The sequence below is a fragment of the Gavia stellata genome, chromosome 10 (genome assembly GCF_030936135.1).
Source record: "Gavia stellata isolate bGavSte3 chromosome 10, bGavSte3.hap2, whole genome shotgun sequence".
In the NCBI taxonomy this organism is placed as follows: domain Eukaryota; kingdom Metazoa; phylum Chordata; class Aves; order Gaviiformes; family Gaviidae; genus Gavia; species Gavia stellata.
Genome location: NC_082603.1, coordinates 23,035,738 through 23,057,211, shown reverse-complemented (window position 1 = coordinate 23,057,211; position 21,474 = coordinate 23,035,738). Strand labels below are relative to the sequence as shown.

At 34.5% G+C, this 21,474-nt stretch overlaps 1 protein-coding gene across 1 annotated transcript in view; it reads right to left on the bottom strand.

Moving 5' to 3' along the window:
* The window catches only part of ZZZ3 (zinc finger ZZ-type containing 3), a 35,676-nt gene extending 14,978 nt beyond the window's left edge, over positions 1-20,698 (bottom strand). The window contains exons 1-3 of the mRNA XM_009813600.2: positions 20,594-20,698; positions 16,620-18,181; positions 1,417-1,555 (exon numbers count right to left, since the gene is read on the bottom strand). Coding sequence (XP_009811902.2) covers positions 1,417-1,555; positions 16,620-18,130 — 1,650 coding nt within the window. The 5' untranslated portion in view covers positions 18,131-18,181; positions 20,594-20,698. The remainder of the gene's footprint in view (positions 1-1,416; positions 1,556-16,619; positions 18,182-20,593) is intronic.
* Positions 20,699-21,474: the final 776 nt, after the last annotated feature.

The following is a 21,474-nucleotide window of genomic DNA, read 5'->3' as shown; positions in this document are numbered from 1 at the left end:
AGCAATATTTAATGCAATGGCTGTATATCCAAACAAAGAAACTATGAATCCTGAAAAGTTCTGAAAACCTGATACTGCTTTTTAGCTAACAGCAGAATTCAAAATCAGAATTTTTGAAGTGCCATGCAGCAAAGAGTCTTTTTAAGGAGAAGGTATCTTTCAAGAACACTACACAACAGTACATATAAAATATGCAGCAGCATGGTCAATGATGGCTTATTGAGCATAAAGCTCTAAAGTGTGTATGTCACAGATGAGATCAGGTGTTTCTGACTTCAATATCCTGTTACTGTCTATCTGTCTTTTATTTTGTTTAAACATACTGTTTGCCCAGGATCTGTACCTTTCTTAACACAGAAAACCAGAGAACTCAGAGTTTTATCATTTCATAAACTTAAACTCCTCCCATCAAAGAAATCAGTATGTATTTTTACACTGATTTTGCTGTCTTCTGCCTAGAACACAACTGTTGCAAAGCTCACCACTTTATTTAAAGGCCAGTCTTAAGAGTATAATTCCTATGGTTTCGAGACAAAAATACACCAGACACTTTCAACTAGAATTAGTATTTCCCCATACAATGTTTATCAAATGCAACACTATTACATCATGCATGCTATTAACTTGTCTCAAAACTTAATGGAAAGACAACTACTGAAACCAATGGGCTTATATCAGACCTCTCTTTAAACCTAGGTCTCTACAAACCTAGGAAAAGAGCACCATAAAATACCTACTTTATTCTACACTGAAACACAACATGTTGCTACCGGATTAGAAGGTCATGTTTGTCACTGGTAGACATGGCAGGAAGAAAGTATTTAAGCTTTAAACATTTTTTCAGTATCCCTGTTACTACAGGTTTTTTTCAAAGCTTGAAAAGAAAACATTTCCTTACCAAAATTAACTCTCCTCCATCAGACAATATTCTATCATGTTACCTAGAACTCAGGTATGTTTTCGAGCGCTCATTTTGGTTTTAGGCTATGAACTACATTCCCTGCTCTTTAAAAAGTACCCTACCAAAATCACTCATAGCACAACATTTAATTTCTCTAATGAGAAAAGTTATGAATTCTTCATCTGATGCCTTAGTATGAAGCACTTCCAGTCACCTGTAGATTTCAGGTTGTCTTAAAATACCTACATTACAATTAGAAATTTGAAGATTACATTTCTACATACAAAAAAAAAAGGAAAGAAAGCATATCTAACAAAATCATTGAAGACCTACGTCTTACAGATTTAATAAGCAAAGGGCCATTTTTCCTCAGCAGAGAAAGGATTTTAAACTCACTATGTTTACACAAGTATACAGAAATCAGAGAATTTTAGATAGACAATGAATTACTAGTTACTAAAAAAAAAAAAAAAAAAAAAATCCAAGAAAGACTTAAGAAAAGCCCATTGAAATACCTTCTTCTGGAGTCTTTCCACAAATCCAATAGGATCTTTCAGTGCTTCTCTCTGGTGTCTGCCTAAACTTTCAAGGTCTTGAACTGCTTGAGTACGTTGAGCCTCGAGTACAGCAATTGTCTGTAACAGTCTCTGATAACTACAGAGACAAAGGAAAACATCTCACTAAATTTGTCTTTAAAAGTGACTCCCCCCAATCTAAATACTAGCCATGATTATCTACTAGTATCTACCAGTTTTCATAGATTATCTGAAACAGTTCATTGACATTTCTACTGAATTCTATAAAAAATTGTATCAAATCTATTTTAAGTAGTAGATGGATTTATATAAACCTGTTAAAAATATATTTTAAACTCCCAGTGTTTTCTTTTAAATGTAAATTCTATACTAGCTAAAACAACATGGTATCAGGGACAAGCTATTCATATTCTCAATAGCTATGACCAACAAGCTTTGCTTACAAAGTTAAAAAAACACAAACAAAATGACCTAATTGCTCTTCCACTTCAAAATCAGCTTCCTTCTACCCCAGTACAAATGACTCCACACAGAATTTTAACATTTCGCTCAGCCACCCACAGGGTGGACAGGAATGACTTAGAAACTGTACCTAAACATTTCATGTAAGCCTCACCTTCGAGTAGAATACAAGAATCATTTACGAAATGTAACGATAAACCGAGGAATAACTAATTTGCAAAATCAATGCATACAAAAGATAATCCTCTGAAGAATACAGAAGTTGAATTAAAATGTCAGCCTTCCCTCAAACCCACCATCCCAGACACATACACAAATTTGATTTCCTATTTAACAGATACATTGGAGAGTCACTGAATTGACTATCATAACTGTAACCAATAATGTGTGCTTCCCAAACTGTTTTCTATAAAGCCAACTCAGAGTCAGGAAATCATACAATATTGTAACAGCCTTTAAAAAATAGGTGACAACACTTAATACCTTTTATTAGCTTTATGGTTACTTCCGTTATTAGCTTTATGGTCCACTTCCGTTTCTGAATCATGTAGTTACTGATGGCCCGTTTTTGCAAATTACTATGTATCAACTTAACTTTTTTTCATCAAAATGTTTTCTGACATTTAATACAACAACTGTATTTTAGTACAATGCAAAATGCAACCTAACACATACTAAAATCAGGTAAGATCTGTTCACTACTACACTATTTCAGTAACTTTTCTTTCTATTCTCTTATTGCTAGAACAAAGACAAACCTAACACGATGAATTCCACATATATCACAGAAAAGATCCAGAGGTTACTGAGCTAATGCAGGTTTTGCCATTGACTGCACTGATAAGTAGGTAAGGCTTTAAGTGGAGGGAAGTAAATAGCCTCAAGGCAAAATACAGGCTTTGTACTATCAAGTATTTAAGTTTCTACCTAGACATTAAACTGCTGCCTCCCCATGAAAAAGGGTAATTTCCTTTACACTCAAATGTAATATTTGAAAACATAAAATATAGCCGTATGTTCTAAAGTTTGAAACTAAAATACTGAGCTTGTTTAAAAACAGTAGGACACAATTCTGTTATGAATATTCAGGTTCATATGCAACTAAGACCTAAAATGCTTGTTAAATAGGCCATTAATATTTGAATAGTAGTGAAGTATTTTCATTACTGGAAAAGAGCTCCAGTTTCTTCTAAACAAAATAACTTCACATAAAGCAAGACAATGGGGCTATTCTTGAACAGGCGAAAAACGAACTTCAGAAATAACTTGCAAAAGCAGTGAAGGCACGTCAAAATTGGTCTGAGACAATACCACAGTTCAGACTGTTACAGGCTTACAGGAATCATCATACCTAGAATTAAGATCTTTACTTAGTTTTTACAAATAGCATCTGATTACTGCCTAGCTTTGCGCTGGGCACCTTCTGAGCACGCTCGGGTGGACCGACAGCACTGCTTATGTAGGAGCCTGCCTTGCATGCTCCGGAGAAATGAAACATAGGCAGGTTGCTAACGTGTCTGATTGTAGATGCAGCTGTAACAACACAGAAGAGCTTAACGGTATCTGAGGAGATGACTTAAAGTGGACAACAGAAAGCCTTTTTCTATCAGTAGGTGCCAAACCTTCTATACAAGACTCTGGAATTAACTCTAGTCATAGTAACAGAGGCTCAGCAGCGTACACAAAAATTTGCATCTAAGAAGATGTTAAACACCTGCCCTCCTTTTCTTGAGCCATTTTACCTCATTTATTCAAATTGTATTTAAGTGAGTGCTTTTTCAATGAAATGGAAAGAAAATAATAATTTCATTTAAAACATTTACACACACAGAAGGAAAAAAGCAACCAAATGTGGGCAATTTAGATGAAGTGCTAATTTAACGATGATTCACATGTGTAAAGTGGGGGAAGAAATAATCTTAATGAGGTGGCCTTAAATAATTAAGTCGGAATGGCAAGAGAAGAAATTACATTAGGGTACAAATAACAAACAAAACAAGAATATTGAACTCTAATTACGTCCCTTGTTAAAACATTCATGTGACCTCACTGAAGTAATCATGGACTTCAAGATAAAATGGTTCAGAAGCAGTACCTCTGGTCTTCATGGAAATATGTAAAATAATTACAAGAACATCAGGATCATTCAAAAACTTGTCATGTGATGTTGATCTGTGGCTATACAGCACTATTATCATGAAATAATTCAAGAGAGGAAAAAGGATTTTTGAGCAAACTGTTCAGACAAAAAGATTTCCTGGCACTTTTCTGTACCTCTGCAAAGAAATGTATTAACTTGGAGCTATTTACTTTAACTTCCATATTCAGTTCTTATGAATGTGTATATTCTGAAGCCCAGGAATAACAGTGCAATTTTATCAAGTGAATACCAGAAGTATTGAAATGCATGAAAATGTGCATTTTGGGGTCTTACACTGCCAAGAAAAAATTGAAAATACTAATCCTGAAATACATAGTTTACATATTCCATATTCAGGTACTTCAGATTTGCTGCAGTACTGCATTCTCTCAAAACCATTGCACGTCCTTTTAAATTCTAGCATGACTTTTTAACCGACTGTATTACAATATGTCTGCATATGTTTTTTTAAGTTTTGAACCACTACTGTTTTCACACGTTTGTACAGGTTTTTAGTTCTCTGGCCCTACATGACTGTAATAAAGCCAAGTATTCCTCTGAAAAAGCAGTAAGCCAAATAACAACGCACACTTTGCACACTTCCTTAAAGTCTCTGTTCTGGCTTCTTAGTCTCAAACAGTAACAATACTTCTGCCGCATTAAGGAAAAGATACTGTGTGCAAAATTTCCAAGACTATTTAAAAAAAAAAAAAGAAAAAAGTGGCTATCAATTTTACTATCCATCTTCCAAGGTTCTTCGTAAATAAGCACAATTATGATTCAAACTACCTCCTGCAGTTGCACTAACATTCTCCAAAACTGAAAAAGCCTAATGAAGGTAAAGAGAAAGTAACTGGAACCTTGCTCACTAGCCTGCTGCAAAACTGGCTCCATCCTTCAATGAGGCAATCAAAGAGCAACCATCTCCAAATTATCCAGCTACTTACATAATTTTCTCTGAAAGGTCTGTGAGGAATTATCAAAGAAAGTTATCTCACATCCTCTGCCAAAACAAAACAAACTCATACAACTAAAAATGCATTATTTGAGTAAACTCACAGTCAGTCATATCCCCTCCACTGGCTGAATTTACACTTTTCTCAGTTCTAATTACTCAATTGTTAGCACATACAAAACTCAAAGCAGTTTTCTTTGAGGGAAAACTTCCATTCTACAGAATGTAATTCCGTGTTTCCACAATCCCAGTATTGAAACACTCTTTGAATTTCTTAAATCATGTTAATTGCCAGGAATCTTCCAGATGAACACCTGAATAATTCAGCATAGTACAGAAACAATTTCAGTATCTCTATACTGAAAAACCTCAATTAACACAGGTTTTTGAGGAACCTGTATTTAAAAAAGGAAAGCCACTTCTTAAAGACTGATACTGATCAGCAGGGATTCCTGCTGATTCAGTTGTTCTACAGCAGTGGTTAACTACTCCACTCTTTTGGACTGCTCAATAAAATAATTATGACATAGTAGAGCCATATTTCTGGAAGTCCTGCCATAAGCAATTAGTTACTACACTATTCATTTCCATGAACCTTGTTCTAATAGTGATTAGGGATACAGCAGCCTCCTCTCTTGTCTGTGATAACGCTTGAAAATAGCGTAGCTAGTACCTTAATGAGACCCATTTTCATTTTGATCCAGTTTTCTGAGACCTACTTTCAAGATGCCTTTTTTCCCCACATTCTTTCCATCCTGTGATAACATTATTTACATTTCCAGATCTAAGTACCCAGAGTTACACCACAGGTTTTATTTTCTTTGCATCAGGAACTATCAACAAGCTTTAGAAAGCACTGTACATATTTGGAGTCAATCTGCCTTAAGAATAGCATGTTTCTTAAGTTTACTCTTATTTTTTATACTAAATGACTTAACACTAGCCTGTACAAGAGGCCACGACATTCATTATTTTAAAGTAAGTTTATTTCAGTATTACAGCAGGAGTCATTCAGTCAGAGGCTAGTGCTGCCATGGTTTCTGAAGGTTTCTTCTCCCTTCAACAGAAGAACGTACTGTATTTTAAACCTTAAGTGAATGAGTGATGTGAGACACTGATAATCCAAAATGAAGATTTTAACTTTCAGGTAGCCAATTCAAATTAGTGGATGGAATAAAATAAATAAGTGAAGCTTTTCAGTTAAATTGCAGTAAATAAACGTGAAGCATCAGTTTTGTCCTATTGAACAATGTAAGGGGCAGACATAAAAGTGGCTGTTGGTAACATAGAAACACCACAAAAATGCTAAGGTTCCTCTAAAAACAAGCCCCCTACAAAGTCTTAATGCTCCAACATTTAAGAACACATGAGACAGTTTTCTGCCACTGGTCTTATCCACAAAAAAGAAGACTTTTCATCTTAAGTGTCTTTATCCAAAGTAAACTTACACACACACTTGAAATTAGCAAGAAGTATCTCAAGACACTACTGTGCACTATTTATTGGACTTTGCTTATCTAATATTCCAATATAATTATAATGCATTTTCTCACCTTTTAAGCTAGAGACTTGGAAACAGCAGTATTACTTCTACTCTCCCCTCCAATGAAAATAAATGGAAGGAGGTCCTTGCCAGTCCAAAGTTTAGTCCTTATTTCACCTTTTTCAACCTTACACAATCACCTCTGAAGTAATGATATAATGAACATTCTCACATTTACTTACAAAATTCATGCAACTTTGACTGCCTCAAATTTTCACATACTATTCAGACAATCTTACAGACACACAGCTAAATGTTTATTACTGGCTTTTAGCGTGAACCATGTATGGATTTAAAACACTTGCATTGTCATCACAATTTTTTCCCTTATTTAAATATTTATCATTGTTGGATCACTAATGCAACTCTATTTAGTATTTTTTAAGAAGTTGACAATATAAAAAATAGTTTTATAAAGCTAGCAGGTGATAAAGGTGACACTTACTAACAAGGGAAAACTGTAGCAAAAAATTATTTCTAATTTATATAATAAAATCAGCATACAGAGTACCATAATTTAAATTTTGTATTAGAAATACTGATTATTTCTTGTGCAGGTAGGATTTGTTTTAAGTGAAGGAGTATACACTTCTTACAACAAAACATGGCTAAAATACATGTAGAAAAAATATCTACTTTAAAGCAAACTTTTTTTTTTGTATTTCCAAGAGCTGTGACACAAAATCAGTACATATCAGTAATCTCAGTAATCGGGAGGATTTGAGCAAGTCTTTGTTTTATTGCCATCTACTGGCACTCTAGCAAAGTACAGATTAAAGCCTGCTCTCCTATACTTAAAGTCATTTATCACTCTGGATTTTGGTCTACTAACACCAGTTCAGAAAAAAATCACTTACTAGATGCTAAGCTAAGAAAGTACTGGATATTAAACATGTTATATTATAAGACTGCAAATTACTGTAGGAAAAGGAAAACACTAATTGCACTTAGACTTTCCAAGTTAATCCAAGGTAGGTATAGTAAGAGATTGGCTTTCTGGAGAAAGATTTAAGTCAAACACAATCTTCTCCTTTCAAAGAAGTGAGTGTTTTGTTTTGTTTGGGTGGGGTTTTTTTGTTTCTGTTCAGAAATATTAGATAATGCTCCCAGCTTTTAAGCTTGGCCTGAAATCTTTGCCAGTGTCACAATACAGTAATTTTGACACTGTAGAGTTTCTTGCAAATTATTCTCATATGCATCTGAGATTTAAAAAAATCTGATACTGCACTAGGGAATAATACTGGGATTTAATGCTAGACTTGTAGAACACACACGACAGCAACGAGGAAGCAAAAGAGACTGATGAAGAGTGGCCCTTCTTTGATCTCCCTTCAGAAACAGAAAAGAGTTTAAGGGCATAATCAATAAGGGCATATATCAACTCGTGTCAGGACTTATAAAAGCACCTTTGCCTCAAGAAAACAGCATATGGTAGGTTTTTACCTACCTAATGCTTAGATACTATGACCAAGGTAATCTATCTAGCCAATTCTGCAATTCATTATGAAATTGTTTTCCACTCTTGCTTAACCTCTTTACACATCCCGTAATTTACTGTACTTTCTCTAGCCATATTTAATATTAATTCATTCAGATCTTTTAAAAGGCTTCCAAGATAAGTAAATAATTAAACTGCATTTCCATTTTATACATAAAACAACTAAAGTATACATTGAAGTGGCTTCTCCAAGTCTACTGTGCCAGTAACAGAACAAAAATCGCTATTGCTGAATGCCAGGCTACAATATACACCTATTTAAAACAAAACAACTAAGCCGAAAAGCACGTATTTTTTAAAAGTACATTTTAAAAAACCCAACAAACCCTAAACCAAAACAGAAAACCCTACTGCAGTCTTTTAGCAGGATGCAAAAGAGCCATTTTCCACCCTAATTTCACCTTCCTTCTAACTTCCACAGCTCCAGACTTCGTATTTCAAGCATCTGAACAGTATTTTGTTGGTTATGAACCTGTGATGTCCCTTTCTTTCTTAAATCCTTAACTCTGCCCCAGAAACAGAATGCTCACTCATATATTTATATAGGCTTCATTCTGGTCAAGAGCTGTCCACCACATTCAGGATTCATTATTAGCTGTACAAGAGCACCTTTACCAAATATCCACATTTCCAGCCAGCTTTCAAAATTTTTAGTTTCTGTGCCTCTAAGCAAACATGTAACTTGTTTCAGTCTTGTCAACATGAAAGGTTAAAACATCATCCATCAGTCCTCCCCCAGCTGACACATTTTAATATAGCCTTTTGCTCTTTCTTTACCAGCACTTTCTGAAGTATTTGCCTGCAGGACAGTGACATTTAGTAAGGAAGAAGATAGAGGTGATAGAGGTCCCTGTCATTCCTTTATTTTCAAGGCTTGGAGTGACATGAAGAAATGGCAGTAAAATTGTTTTCCTCATAAGGGGCACAAGAAAGGAAGACTGACAGCACATCCTCAACTCTTTCTCCTCCCTTATCATCATCTGTAATGAGAATGGTTCCAACTCCTTTACTGAGAGAAAATACTACACAGATTCCTCCAGTATCTCCACTTAGATATGATTCTCTAAAAATATGTTGGGGAAAGCAACGATTCAGAAGGGGCTTTCTTCCAGAGACAAAATAGAAGCAACCCATGTTACCATGAAACTGACCCAACTGTACAGAAATCCTCTGAACAAAAAAAAAGAAAACCAACCAAACAAACAAAAAAATCAGAGAAAGTTGACAACACTGATTACTGAATCCCTGCAACTCACTTTACGTTAGTTTATGTAGGTTTTCACTAAAACCCAAGGTAGAACCCCCATGATTATTCAGGTGTATATTATTGCCATAGGAACAAATTAACATATTCCTTCAAGTATTCCGTTACAGTAATATCTGAATGATTACAAGAACATGATATGCAATCATGAGAACCTGAATGTTCTAACAGCAATACAAAGAAATATTCACTCAATCTTTTTTGGCTAAAGAAGGGGAAGAGAAGTTAGAAATAAGGAAGAAAGTTAGCAAAATGTATATTTTTATTAGTACTATGATAATAAACCATGGACAAACACAGTTGGTCCTTGGCTTAGGAAGCATAAAACTTTCAAAGGTTGTTACACAGAACAGCAGCAAATCTTCACCTTGACCTATGCAAAACAAAGATGTGCAATAATGAAAAATAAAAAATCCGTTGGCTATTCCTACCAAGAACAAAATTTAAAGGAAACCAAAAAGTAGGATCTTTCCTCCTCTCAAAGAGCATAAAAGCACCTTCTATTACCACGGAAACACCTATCTTCATTAGAACTTACTCCTGAAACTAAACCAAGCATTAATACGTACTGCTCGTACAATTCCTTTGTAAAAGATACTGCCAATCACGTTTTGTAGTTCATGATGGAGATGCTGTCAAAACTTCATGCAAGACCAGAACAAATATTTAAGACTAGTAATGGAGTTATTTCAAGCTAAGTTAGTTAAAACAGAAGAATAAAGATACCCACATTCTCACAGCATATGCTAGTCACTATGTTCTTGTTTTCTTGGTGGCATCATTAGGCTTACTAATATTTTAGTGAAATACTTGTACATAACTACCAAGTAGGCAATTACAGTAATATAATTTATCCCTTACCCCACCAGACATACTTTATATTGGTATAACCACACTTTACCACTTCTGCTTTGTGTGCATAGCCAAAAACACAGCCAGAGTCTTACTCTCCACACAGCTGTGCTGGGTGAACACATTAGTACCCCATCTTTTCTTGGTTTTCTCCCTCTTTTTTCAAATCAGGACCATGAATTTCCTATGGCATTTGATATTTAACTGATATTTCCTACACCTCAAAACCATTTTTATTATTTACTAAGACTTAATTTTCCAGTTTAGATGAATTTACTAATGAGGTTCCTTAGAAATGGTAAGCATTTCCAAATGAACAGGCAGGAAAATAAGCTTCTACCTTCTTCTGTATTGAAATAGTAAGTTTGTGTTTATTATTTTTTTTTAATTCGTGCATTTTTCCCCCATTATTTTTGATCCGTGTTGATCAAAGAAGTTGGAAAGACAAGTTGAGTTCCTGTATGTTCTCTAAAAACTGACAGTTTGGAAAGGGGGAGAGACCAGAACTACCGTCTCCACAAGAGAACGGCAAGCAGAATTCAACTGTTACTCTTCATATTCTCCGGCCAATCCATCAGCACACACATCCACACATACTACCAAGCCAGCCAGCAGGGAAGCAGCTGTGTGCTGGAGAGCTCACGCTCTCTCTTCCAGGACAGGATGCTGCAACAGAGGACTCTTGGAGGTGAGAGTGTAGGCAGAAAAAGAAAAGCAGGTATCAGGCAAATCAGGGCAGAAGAGAATTCAAGGAGCAAAAGACACAATTCCAAAAGAAATAAAGCTTTGCTTTCCACAGGATGCATTATCTAAATGAGGATTGCACTGTGTTTGATAGTGCTGTTCACTAGGATTGTGCTGTGGTAGACTGCACAATAACTATGTTCAGAGAAAGAAAAACGAATCTGACAAATGTACTTGACATTTAATGGCTCCTAGAGTAAGCCTATTACTAGAGAGAGAAAAGCAGATGCAGCACATGCCCAAGGCATTATCTCTTCCAAGTTAAGAACTCTGTTATTTACTGTTTATTGAATAGTTTATATAATTATAAAACATGATTCTATGATTACAAAAATACTCTTCACTACACCTTAATCTTTAGTCCCACAATGATTTTGTGTCACTTATAACTTTTCCATTGATAAGCATTTATAAATAGAAATTATCTTATAAAACATGATAAAATAATAATGCTGCCAGTAAAAAATTGGCAAAATACTTAATATTTTAAGCTGGTGTAAAATATAACAAGAACTTCATTAATAAATGTGGTTGTGTGCCCGTTACACTATCACAACATGTTGTAGTAACACAATTATCTGCAACATCAAGCTGCAGTTGATCAGAAACTCATATTAGAAGTTTCTAATTGATTTCCATTATATTTCTATTTTGCAGATGAACTAGTTGCAGCACTCAAAGTTCTACATGAAATGAGATTTTTTACTTACAGACGATTTAATTTTTTGTTATTTACTAAGAACACAGAACAATCTACCAGACAGCAGAAACTACTCTCTGAAAATAGTACCGATTTTCCGTATGTTTACATTTTATACTAATAGGTAGTTCAAGAAAAATACCACTGTATGCCACACCACTCTTGTGTGGAACAAAGGATGAATTAAAACACATTGTAATCTAATATATATGACATATATGCATTTTTTAAAAGTTAGTAACTTCTAGTATTTTTCAACACTAAAAATGTGTACTTCATCAATTCTTCTGTGTTGATGATATATATATATATATATAAAAAGTACCTGGATGTTACATGTTTACAAAATAGCTGCCATCTCGTAACATTCTTGACCCCAGTATGGATTAAAACTGCTACCACAAAAAGTAACTTCATTTACCTGATTTATAGCAATTCTCTTTATTCCTCAAGATAAAACAACTAAAGCCTCCTCAGACTAAAACTGTATGTCTCACAGGAAAATGAGACAAAGACAAGGTGTCCTTAAAAATAATACAGGAGGATAATTTATTCTATAGTATTCGCTACTCATAGCTACATGACATCACTACAAAGGAATGTTAGATTACCTGACTTATCTGTACATTAAAATAAATCCATACTGTGTGATACATTTGACCTTAATTCTGAGACATATACCTGAATATATGGGGATAAATTACAAAACTGTTGTAATATTTTTATTCTTACCCAATATACATGAAAACAGACATGGAGATTTTATCTTAAAATATATTAATGAAAAGTAGTTTTAATACTAATTGTCATCCAGTTAATGAAAAAGCACGGTGCAGCTAAAACTAGAAGTTCAGCTTAGTGAAAAAGACTGCTACAGGATTACGTTAGAATTCCACTTTAAGAAGATTCTGTTTAAGGCAGTTCTCAAATAATTGGCATGGCAAGGTGCACCAGACCCTACTCGAACAAGTTAAGTGCAGTAAGATGAACTTTTATAGAAAACTGTTTTAATCTGATTCATTAGGCAGAAACATTTATGACAGAATAAAATACAAAACCTGTACCACAGGAAATGCCACAGATGTTTCGTTTCTTTCTCACATGCATCCAAACACATTAACAGTATTACTATGCAATGTCAATTATATATCAAATCTGACTGTAGGATCCTACATGGTCCTCTGTCTTTCCAAGGCCTGTGCAACAATACAACCCATAGTAGGTAAGAACTCACAAGACTGGGTTTTAAGAGATGTATTAAAATAGTTCATTTTAATCTGTCTTCACTTTAAATGTCAGTACAGCTATTATGATTTTAAATATTATGAAGTAATAGATGAAACAGAAGATATATGAAAATATCTATTTACTGAACAAATGCAAGGTCCTAACTCTTGCAACTGAATGCCTGTAGGTAAGTGCTCATGCGTAATTCTTCATATTTCAGTGAGCTTACCTACAGGCCTAAGTGGTTCCTATAAATCTAACCACAGTTTACAGGATCCTAGAAATGCACTGCATAATGCATTATATGCATGTGAAAAATCAATTCCTCAATTACATTTTCATCTAGAATTCAGAGCTAAGTGTTAACCAAAAATTTTCCCTCATGCAACCGAATACCTGCCAAACACTGCAAATCTTCAAAGAAAGCAAGTAGAGAGGAAGGAGAAAAAAAGAAAAAGGGGCACTAAATCAAACACTGGGCAAAGGGGGAAATGTACCGAGAATAAAATATTGCATAAGATAGAAAATTAAAGTAAGCTACTGCACTATAAGAAAGAATTAAATTATAAAAGGATACAGCAAAGAGATATGAGACACTCCTGAGGAAAGACATATGCAAAACACTAAGCACAGCATATAAAATTAAGCAGTGTAAAAATATTTAAATCAACAAGTTCAGTTTTGATGAAAATATCTCAAGAGAAAATGCAATGGTTTCTGAGCTAGAACACACAAGCAAATTTCTCAAATATGCACCAAACCGTATTTTTGAGAGGAATCATAATACACAAAAATTCAAATTGTGTGTGCAATAACAGAAAAATTAACATTAACAATACTTTGTAGTTATACAACCCCCTAGATCAGTCTGTTATTATCTACACGAATGTCTATGTTGCGATAAAATTTCTGTTTAGCTATCTCGGATCTGTCTTTGAAGGAGAGATCTATTTTATTAAAGAGGTTGTAAAACATCCATCATTTCAGCCTTCCCTCTGAATAATAATATTCCATAATTTGCTTTCTGTGCTGTTTATTCTTCCTATTATATCAACCAGTTTTCCCACAAATATTAATATATGAATGTTGTTTAAACATGACAACATTCAAAAAGCAACAAAATTCATATAAAAATACACATTTAGTTGTTTTTCTTATAGCAAGTCTTGTCAACAGCTGTTGAAGGTTTTGGTATGTTCATATTTTATCAATGTTAAGTAATTTCTTGGAAAGTGAAAATCAGCTGTATGATCACGTATGTTATCAAGCTATGTGATGTAAAAAGAAAACTGTGGAACATCCAGAAAATGAAATAAATACGTTCTTGGAGAAATCTGCCTCCTCAACCTAGCCAAGATGCTCATTTCTCTCTGAATTTGCTTTTAAAAAAGAATAGAAATATAAACCAGAGGAAAAAAATCATCCATAAAAATAAGTTTAATCACAAACTGATGAAGGACAGAAAAACAAACTGTGTACCATTTGAAGATCTGTTAAGCAGAAGACCAGCTTAGCTAGAAATATCACAGGCAAAGCAGATAGACTTTACCTGACAGCATGGGAACCCTGGAATTCTTTGAAACTGACTAATCAGGGAAAATATTTCTGCTAAAACATTTGTTTTTTAGTTTAACATTTTAGAAAATAAGCACATCACATTAAACAAGGGTAAAATTAAGACACTATTCAAGAATTGTAACGCATGAATTAGGAGTATCCTCTAATGAACTTAAGAGATTTCTGAAATTTGAAAAAGGACGTAGTGCACAGTATTTGATTAACTCTTGAACTACGACGTTCTGGATAAAGGACAACTGCACTCAAATATCAAAATATAGCCTTAAGTTCTTTAGAAGGATCCTATTACCATGAGGAACCACCAGAATACTAGATTTGTTTTCTTGCAAATATAAACAACAACAACAAAAAAATGACTGCCCATAATTTTCCAATTATATCAACATTTTTTAAAAGGGAAAAAAAAAAATCCAGCTAACACTACTTTCAGCAGCATGCTTCCCTTCTGAAAGGTAGAAATTATTCTTTCTTGATCTAGAAAAGAATTCTAGCTTTGACTTTTTTTGCCACCAAAAATCAGTAAAATATAAGATAAAAATTAACAACAATTTCTCTTGGAATTCTGCATTCGGGCAGCAAGTTAGCAGGAAGCTACCAAGTCGTAGGTGCAATTTCAAAAGCTCCCCAACAAGCTGTCACAAAGAGGCTGCCAATCTGAACAACTAGTCACATCTTCAGAGCAATTGTGTATATTCAAAAGCTAACACTAGGGCACGTTCCTGAAATGTTTCAAGAACAATTCAGATCTGTGTTTAATTGTAAGAATAGAAAAAATTACCGTTATTTTTACATTCAATTGCAGATTTTTATTTTTAAAAACTGTGCATTTTGGACATGTTTAATTTGAAAGAAATAAAAATTGAGGCTACATCTAAAAAACTCATAATATCTTCATCATTCTTTTCCTAATAAATGAATTTAAAAGAAAGATACTTTACTAATGCATCTTTGTACTAACGTAACTACATACAGATACAAAAACATCCAAAAAATGTCAAAGACAACAGTCCATTTTCCCATTTATAATTTAGGAAATGGCAATCTTCTCTCTATCTACCAGGAAAAGTATCTGAACGCTTTCGGCTGATGGCTGAAGCTGCAAATATTTGATCGCTATTTTGAAATCATAGTTTGTCTGAACCATGCTCTAATTCACAATTTTCTCTGATTAAAATAATTTATTCATATCCAGTATTGAACAAAATTTCATTATAAAGATAATGCAACTCTAACACCAAAAAACCCAGTCCAGTTTCTGCTGGATTAAACAATCATCTGTGCCTTGTGCCCCGTATTCGTAATAATTGTGCTGTGATCATTTACAGAAACTACTAGCAGTGGTTTAACTCTTCATATGAAGCAAAAAAGATCATCTGCACTTGGCCTTTCAGTACTCACAATAAAGTGTAGAACGCCTACTAAACAGCAAAACACAGAAATCAAAACAGCGTTACAAAGGCTGTGCAATAAAAACTGTGGCCCGGTCTACCATCTGAAGACAACTTTTCTCCATGTAAACTTTCTTCACTGAGTAAATTGCCCTTTTGTTTCAAGAATCTCTTTCACAGTTACCACCAATGTACAATTACCACGTTCTACTTACAGACATTCAGATGATAAATATAAAAACAAGTTGATAATTCTAATAATAATTAGAACACGGATATATTTACATTTAATGAATATGAACAGCAATGTAGACATAATTTCCTCTGGAGAAAGTTCTCAAATTGCTGCATTTGATCCATTTATCTTCCTTAACACAATAAATGATAAGTCTTTCCCACGACACTCTGAAAATAGGTATCTAATCTTAAATTCTATGTACAGCAGAATAATAATTTCATAAGCTGTATGTGCTGTGCCTATTGGATATGCTGATAAATAACTGAACTCTAATTAAGGGTTATAATCCCTTTGGTTTTGTTTCCAGCTAGTTTTTTAAAGAAAAGAGGTAACAGATGTGTTTTTAAAAACAAACAAAAAAAAATTCTGACTACAGAATTCATACTGCTAGAAATGTATAAACCACATTGCTGTACCATACTGCATATTAAATAGTTTAATTTAGTTTGAGGTAGAAACAAGGAAGAAAAATGAAGACTATGAAAATTATAAAAGCACTTAAATTTTTGTAAAAGTACTTTAAATACGTATTAATTTTCATATTTTTGGTAAGAAACAAAAGCAGAATTCATGGTTACCATAGTTACACATACTCTTTGTTGTGTTTCAATGCCACATGATCTGATTCAAAGTAATATACATCAGGCTCTTCCTCATCATCCTCTGCAGTGCGGATGTTGGCACTCTCTTTGGCAGATGGTACGTATCCAGCAACAAGCCTAGCCTCAGAAAGTGGCTTTCTTAGTCCATCACTCCCATGATCTCCCATATTACAATTTCTCTCTTTTTCGTTCTGTTTAACTTCTTCAGACTTTTTGGGAGAGCCATTGATATTATTAATACCTACAGGTACATTCTTTTCAGTGGGACTAAGATTATTTTCCTCAACCTGTCCATTTTCTCTACAAGGAGAGTTATTTTTAGTAGGGCTGTTTCTGGCAGGGGCAGCCCTTCGTGGTGAAGTTCTCAATGTATATCTGTGTTCTTGAAGTTCCGACACAGATGTCATTTGAGCTGAAACACAGTCCAGCACTGAAGAATGTGGTTCAGGTTCACCTGAGATTGATGCACTGTCATGATGAGTATTTGTGTTGCTATTGGTGTTTTCAGCACACTGTTCCTTAGAGGCACTACTATCTCCTACAACATCTACCTCCTCCTCCGAATCCCTTAACAAAGATGACTGGATTTCAGAAAAGGACCCTGTAGCTGGCTCATCTGCCTGATTAGCATGCTCCTCAGGCAAGCAGTCATTTATTATTTTGTGGTCCTCTAACTTTACCTGTTCTTGAGAGTTTGTGCAAGGCACATAATGGTCTACAACACTGTCCTCCTTGCTGCTATTAAGCAACAACGAAGAATGGGTAAATGAGTTTCCATTTTCTGCTACTGTTTTGTCCTTGGGCATACAGGAACCAGCACTGTTTTGCTTAGTGTTCCCATCAAGCTGACAGTCATCACAGTTAAGAGAATTTGCGTCTCTCTCACCAACTCCATTGACAGTCTGATAGCCTGCGATGTCATCAACTACTGCAGAATTATTAAATCCTTCTGCACAGAGATTCACCTTTTTAACTTCCCTTTTGTCACAATCATCCAATATAAGACATCGACAAGCTCGCTTAGTCCCTGTGGAGACTGCATCATTGTCCGACACTAAGCTTTTATGCTCCAATGATTCCTTCTCTGTTCTAGTAGGTAAGTCGTCTTCTGAACTGTTGGGTGCCTCTGAACGTAGACAGCGCTTAATTCTTTTCAAAACTGGTGAAACAGGTTCTGCTTGTTTTTTTTCACAATTTTCCACAGTTTGCTTATCAACATTATCTTTTTCTGAAGTAGACAGCCCTCTCTTTCTAGGGCTCACCCATGAATCCCGAGCACTCTGCTGTTTCAAGTCAGTAGTTCTTCCACCGTTACCTCCCTTCTGAGTTTGCACAGACTCTGGCCTCTTCTTTGGTGACCTTGATCGTATTTGAGGATGGGGTGAAACTTCCTCTGGATGAGCAATACTACGGTTTCTTAATGTTCTACCACAAAAGTTTTCATCCAAACCATTTAAACCCACTGTAGATCTTGTAACACGAGTAGATCGAGAAGCAGCCATACTATGGCAAGTCCCTAAAGTATGTTCATCATGATCCACTCATTGGGAAACCTTCAAAAAAATGTAAACAAAACAGTCAGAAAAAAAATATTTAAAAAACACTTACAGACATAGCAAATCTGAAGAATATATTATCACAAAGGTACCTGATGTAAAACTGAATATGCCTATGCAATGTATTAATACCACTTCTTTCTGTGGTATTTCTTTAGTTTTCCATCTAAGCTACAAAGTAGCTGACCTTGTATTTGCGTTCTGGCTTTAGTACTTGTGTGTGAATGTTGTTCATATTTATGCCTTATGTAAGGCTGGAACATTCCAGTTAGGCTCCAATGACTAAAATATACTATTTTTATGTATCGTACATATGATATAATGTACTGGAATTATTTAAGTTTGTCTGGTCAAATGAGAGGTATCAAATCACATTCTTAATATCCCACAGTTTCCAGTTACATAGTTTCACATACTAAGAAGGAAACCATTAAAATCGTATTTGCTTTTTCACTTGTTGCTTAAAACAAAAACAAATAACTTATAAATAACAAAACAGAATTGCACTTCTAATTTAACAGGGGATTAAAAAAATAAATAAAACACACCAGTAAAAAAAATAGTTACAGTCATTAATAGTAAAAATGAAATGAAACAAAATGCCCGAATCAGAAGCATAAAATCGTTCAAGTTGGAAAGGACTTTGGGAGGCAGTCTAGTCCAACCTCCTGCTCAAATGAACATCAAGACTAAATTCAGATTTAGTTACACAGGACGTTGTCTAGCTGGGTCTTGAAAACCTCCAAGTATAGATATTCCACAACTTATCTGGGCAACCTGTTCCAGTGTTTAATTGTCCTTACAGTGTAAATATTTTTTCTTATACCCAGGTGGGGCCTCCCCTATTTTTGCATAATTTACATCAACAAAAAGCCTGGCTCTATCTTTTCAGTAATCTCCTCTGAGGTACTAGAAGGCTGTTTCCCAAGCCTTCTCCATTTTTAAACTTTTCATACAGTTGGTGAGATGACTCATCACCCACATAGGATTTAAGTAAATTCAGACTCAAAGTTAAGTTTAAAACATCCAGTTTGAGAGTGTCCGTATTTCAGATTTCAGTGTGAAACGTAGGAGTACTCAACTTGCCCAATCTCAACATTTTTAGTAGAAATCACTTCAGTCTAATCCTTCTATTCATTTAATCTTTAAAAATTCTATGTGTCAAACTGTGTATCACCACAAACCTTTCATAATATCCGTGATAATTAATAGATTCACACTTGTACATAACGGCATACCTTCCCTTTTCCATCTACACAAATTCCAGCTTATACAAACTGTTCAACTAACATATGAAGACTTGAAATTTTAAATCTGGAATCAAAGTTTTTACATGTTATTTAGAAAGTCTGAAAATGACAAATGGAGGAAAATTGTTTCAATAGGTGTTTTTCATCTTCAACAAAGGAAAAAAAAAAAAAAAAAGAGCGTAAATTTCCACTAATCTACTATTTAGGTGTCAGATGGTCCTAGAGCAGAAAAGAGAGAACGGGACAAGACCAGTACACCTCTTAAGCAATACAATTCTGTTTGACAATTAATACTGTTTGTTTAGCTATTCATAATGCAAGTAGTATTTCTTAATGAAAGTGATGTATCCTAAAGTATTGCTTGGTAAAGTTCTAGATACAACGGTATAAGACAGCACATTACTTTGTGTAACGAAGAAAAGACAATTATAAAGTGAAAGTTTCAAATGTTCTCAAAACTGCATTGTATTTCTGCTGCTACAACCCTCCTGCTTGTTAGCTATTCCTGCTGCCTTACATGAATGCCTGGAAAGGTACACTGTTTGCATTCCTGGAGATACAGGTAAAGAACTGCTATCGTACTAACTTCCATTCTGTCCATTTAAAAGCAACAATGCAGGACAAAGTGTGAGATGTCCCATGAACTCTGTCTTAAGAGAAAATATAAATAATACAACAAACAGCAAATGGGCAAAACATCAGTAGTTGAGTTGAAGAGCGGAAAAAACCCATGTAACTATGTGTTGTCTGTAACGGTCGTTTATATGTATTTTCCACATGGGTAAACTTGCCTGTATATTCTCCCCTTTTACACACAAGCTCAACACGTTCTGAAGAGTGATCTCACTTGGGGTTGAACCCAAACATGAAAAACCGGGTCATTCAGATACTCCATTTCACCTAGGTTGTTCTAATGAAGGCTAGCACACATTAAGGATGAGTAACTGACATTTCAAATGGATACCAATAAAATAAGTTAAACCAAATTCCAATGTACACATTGGTGAGTAATCACTGCTGAACTCGACAGACATTAGAAATAATAGGTAAGACAGAAGTCTTTACCGATTTGCTGGTATGTTACTTTCTAAAGAAATACACCTTACATAACAAGTTAAAAAGTTATTATTTAATTAGCACAAAATGTAAAAAAACTCACCATTGCAAAACTACACGAAATAAAAACTTCCGACATCTCATACAGCAGACTCTTACTGCGCCACTCAAATAATATCAATCACCATTGCTGATATCCATGATGTAATCCAAATGTGTTTTTACTAGTTTATGCCATCACATTAACAAGATCTTGAAAACTGTTGAGAAAAAGAGAAAGGCATCAATAAAACATTTAAATTATTTCATTAAAAATTAAGAAGAATGCACCAAAACATAAAGAGTAACAGCTTTTTTAAGAAACAATTATCAATTTACAAGTGTCCTACATAAAGAACAGCATGTTATAAAGTAATTAAGAATGTGAAATGCTAGTTTAGGTTTCAAATGTGAAGTATCTTTCTTGGTTATTTTTAAGTGATTCACTGTATCACACTAAAGATATGCAAGCAAAGGAATTCACAACAGTCATGTGTTAGGGTGATCAAACCTCAGAAGATATTTGAAGAGACACAAGAAAACAAGTAGTGAAAGATAATACTACACCTAATAAATTATGAAATGCATTGTCATATATGTTTTATAACTAGATACACAGTGAAAAACAATTATTTCTGCTATTTGATTTTAATCAACTGAGCAGAACTCAAAACTTACATTGGCTCCAAATCCCTGAATAACCTTCATCTACAAAACAGGATTGAAATGCTTTCCAGAGTTCACATTAAATCTATTCTTCACCTAAGGAAAACAATGTATACTACCTTGTTTATAGTGGAAGTGCAACAATTTTGATACTGAAAGACAGAAATAAATCTATGGATCTAAAAGCCACACAATGCTTTCAGTTGTCTCCAGAGTTAGGGCATCAGTGCCAATGCCGAACAGCTATTACTTGAAAAAAACATACCAGGAATTGCATTT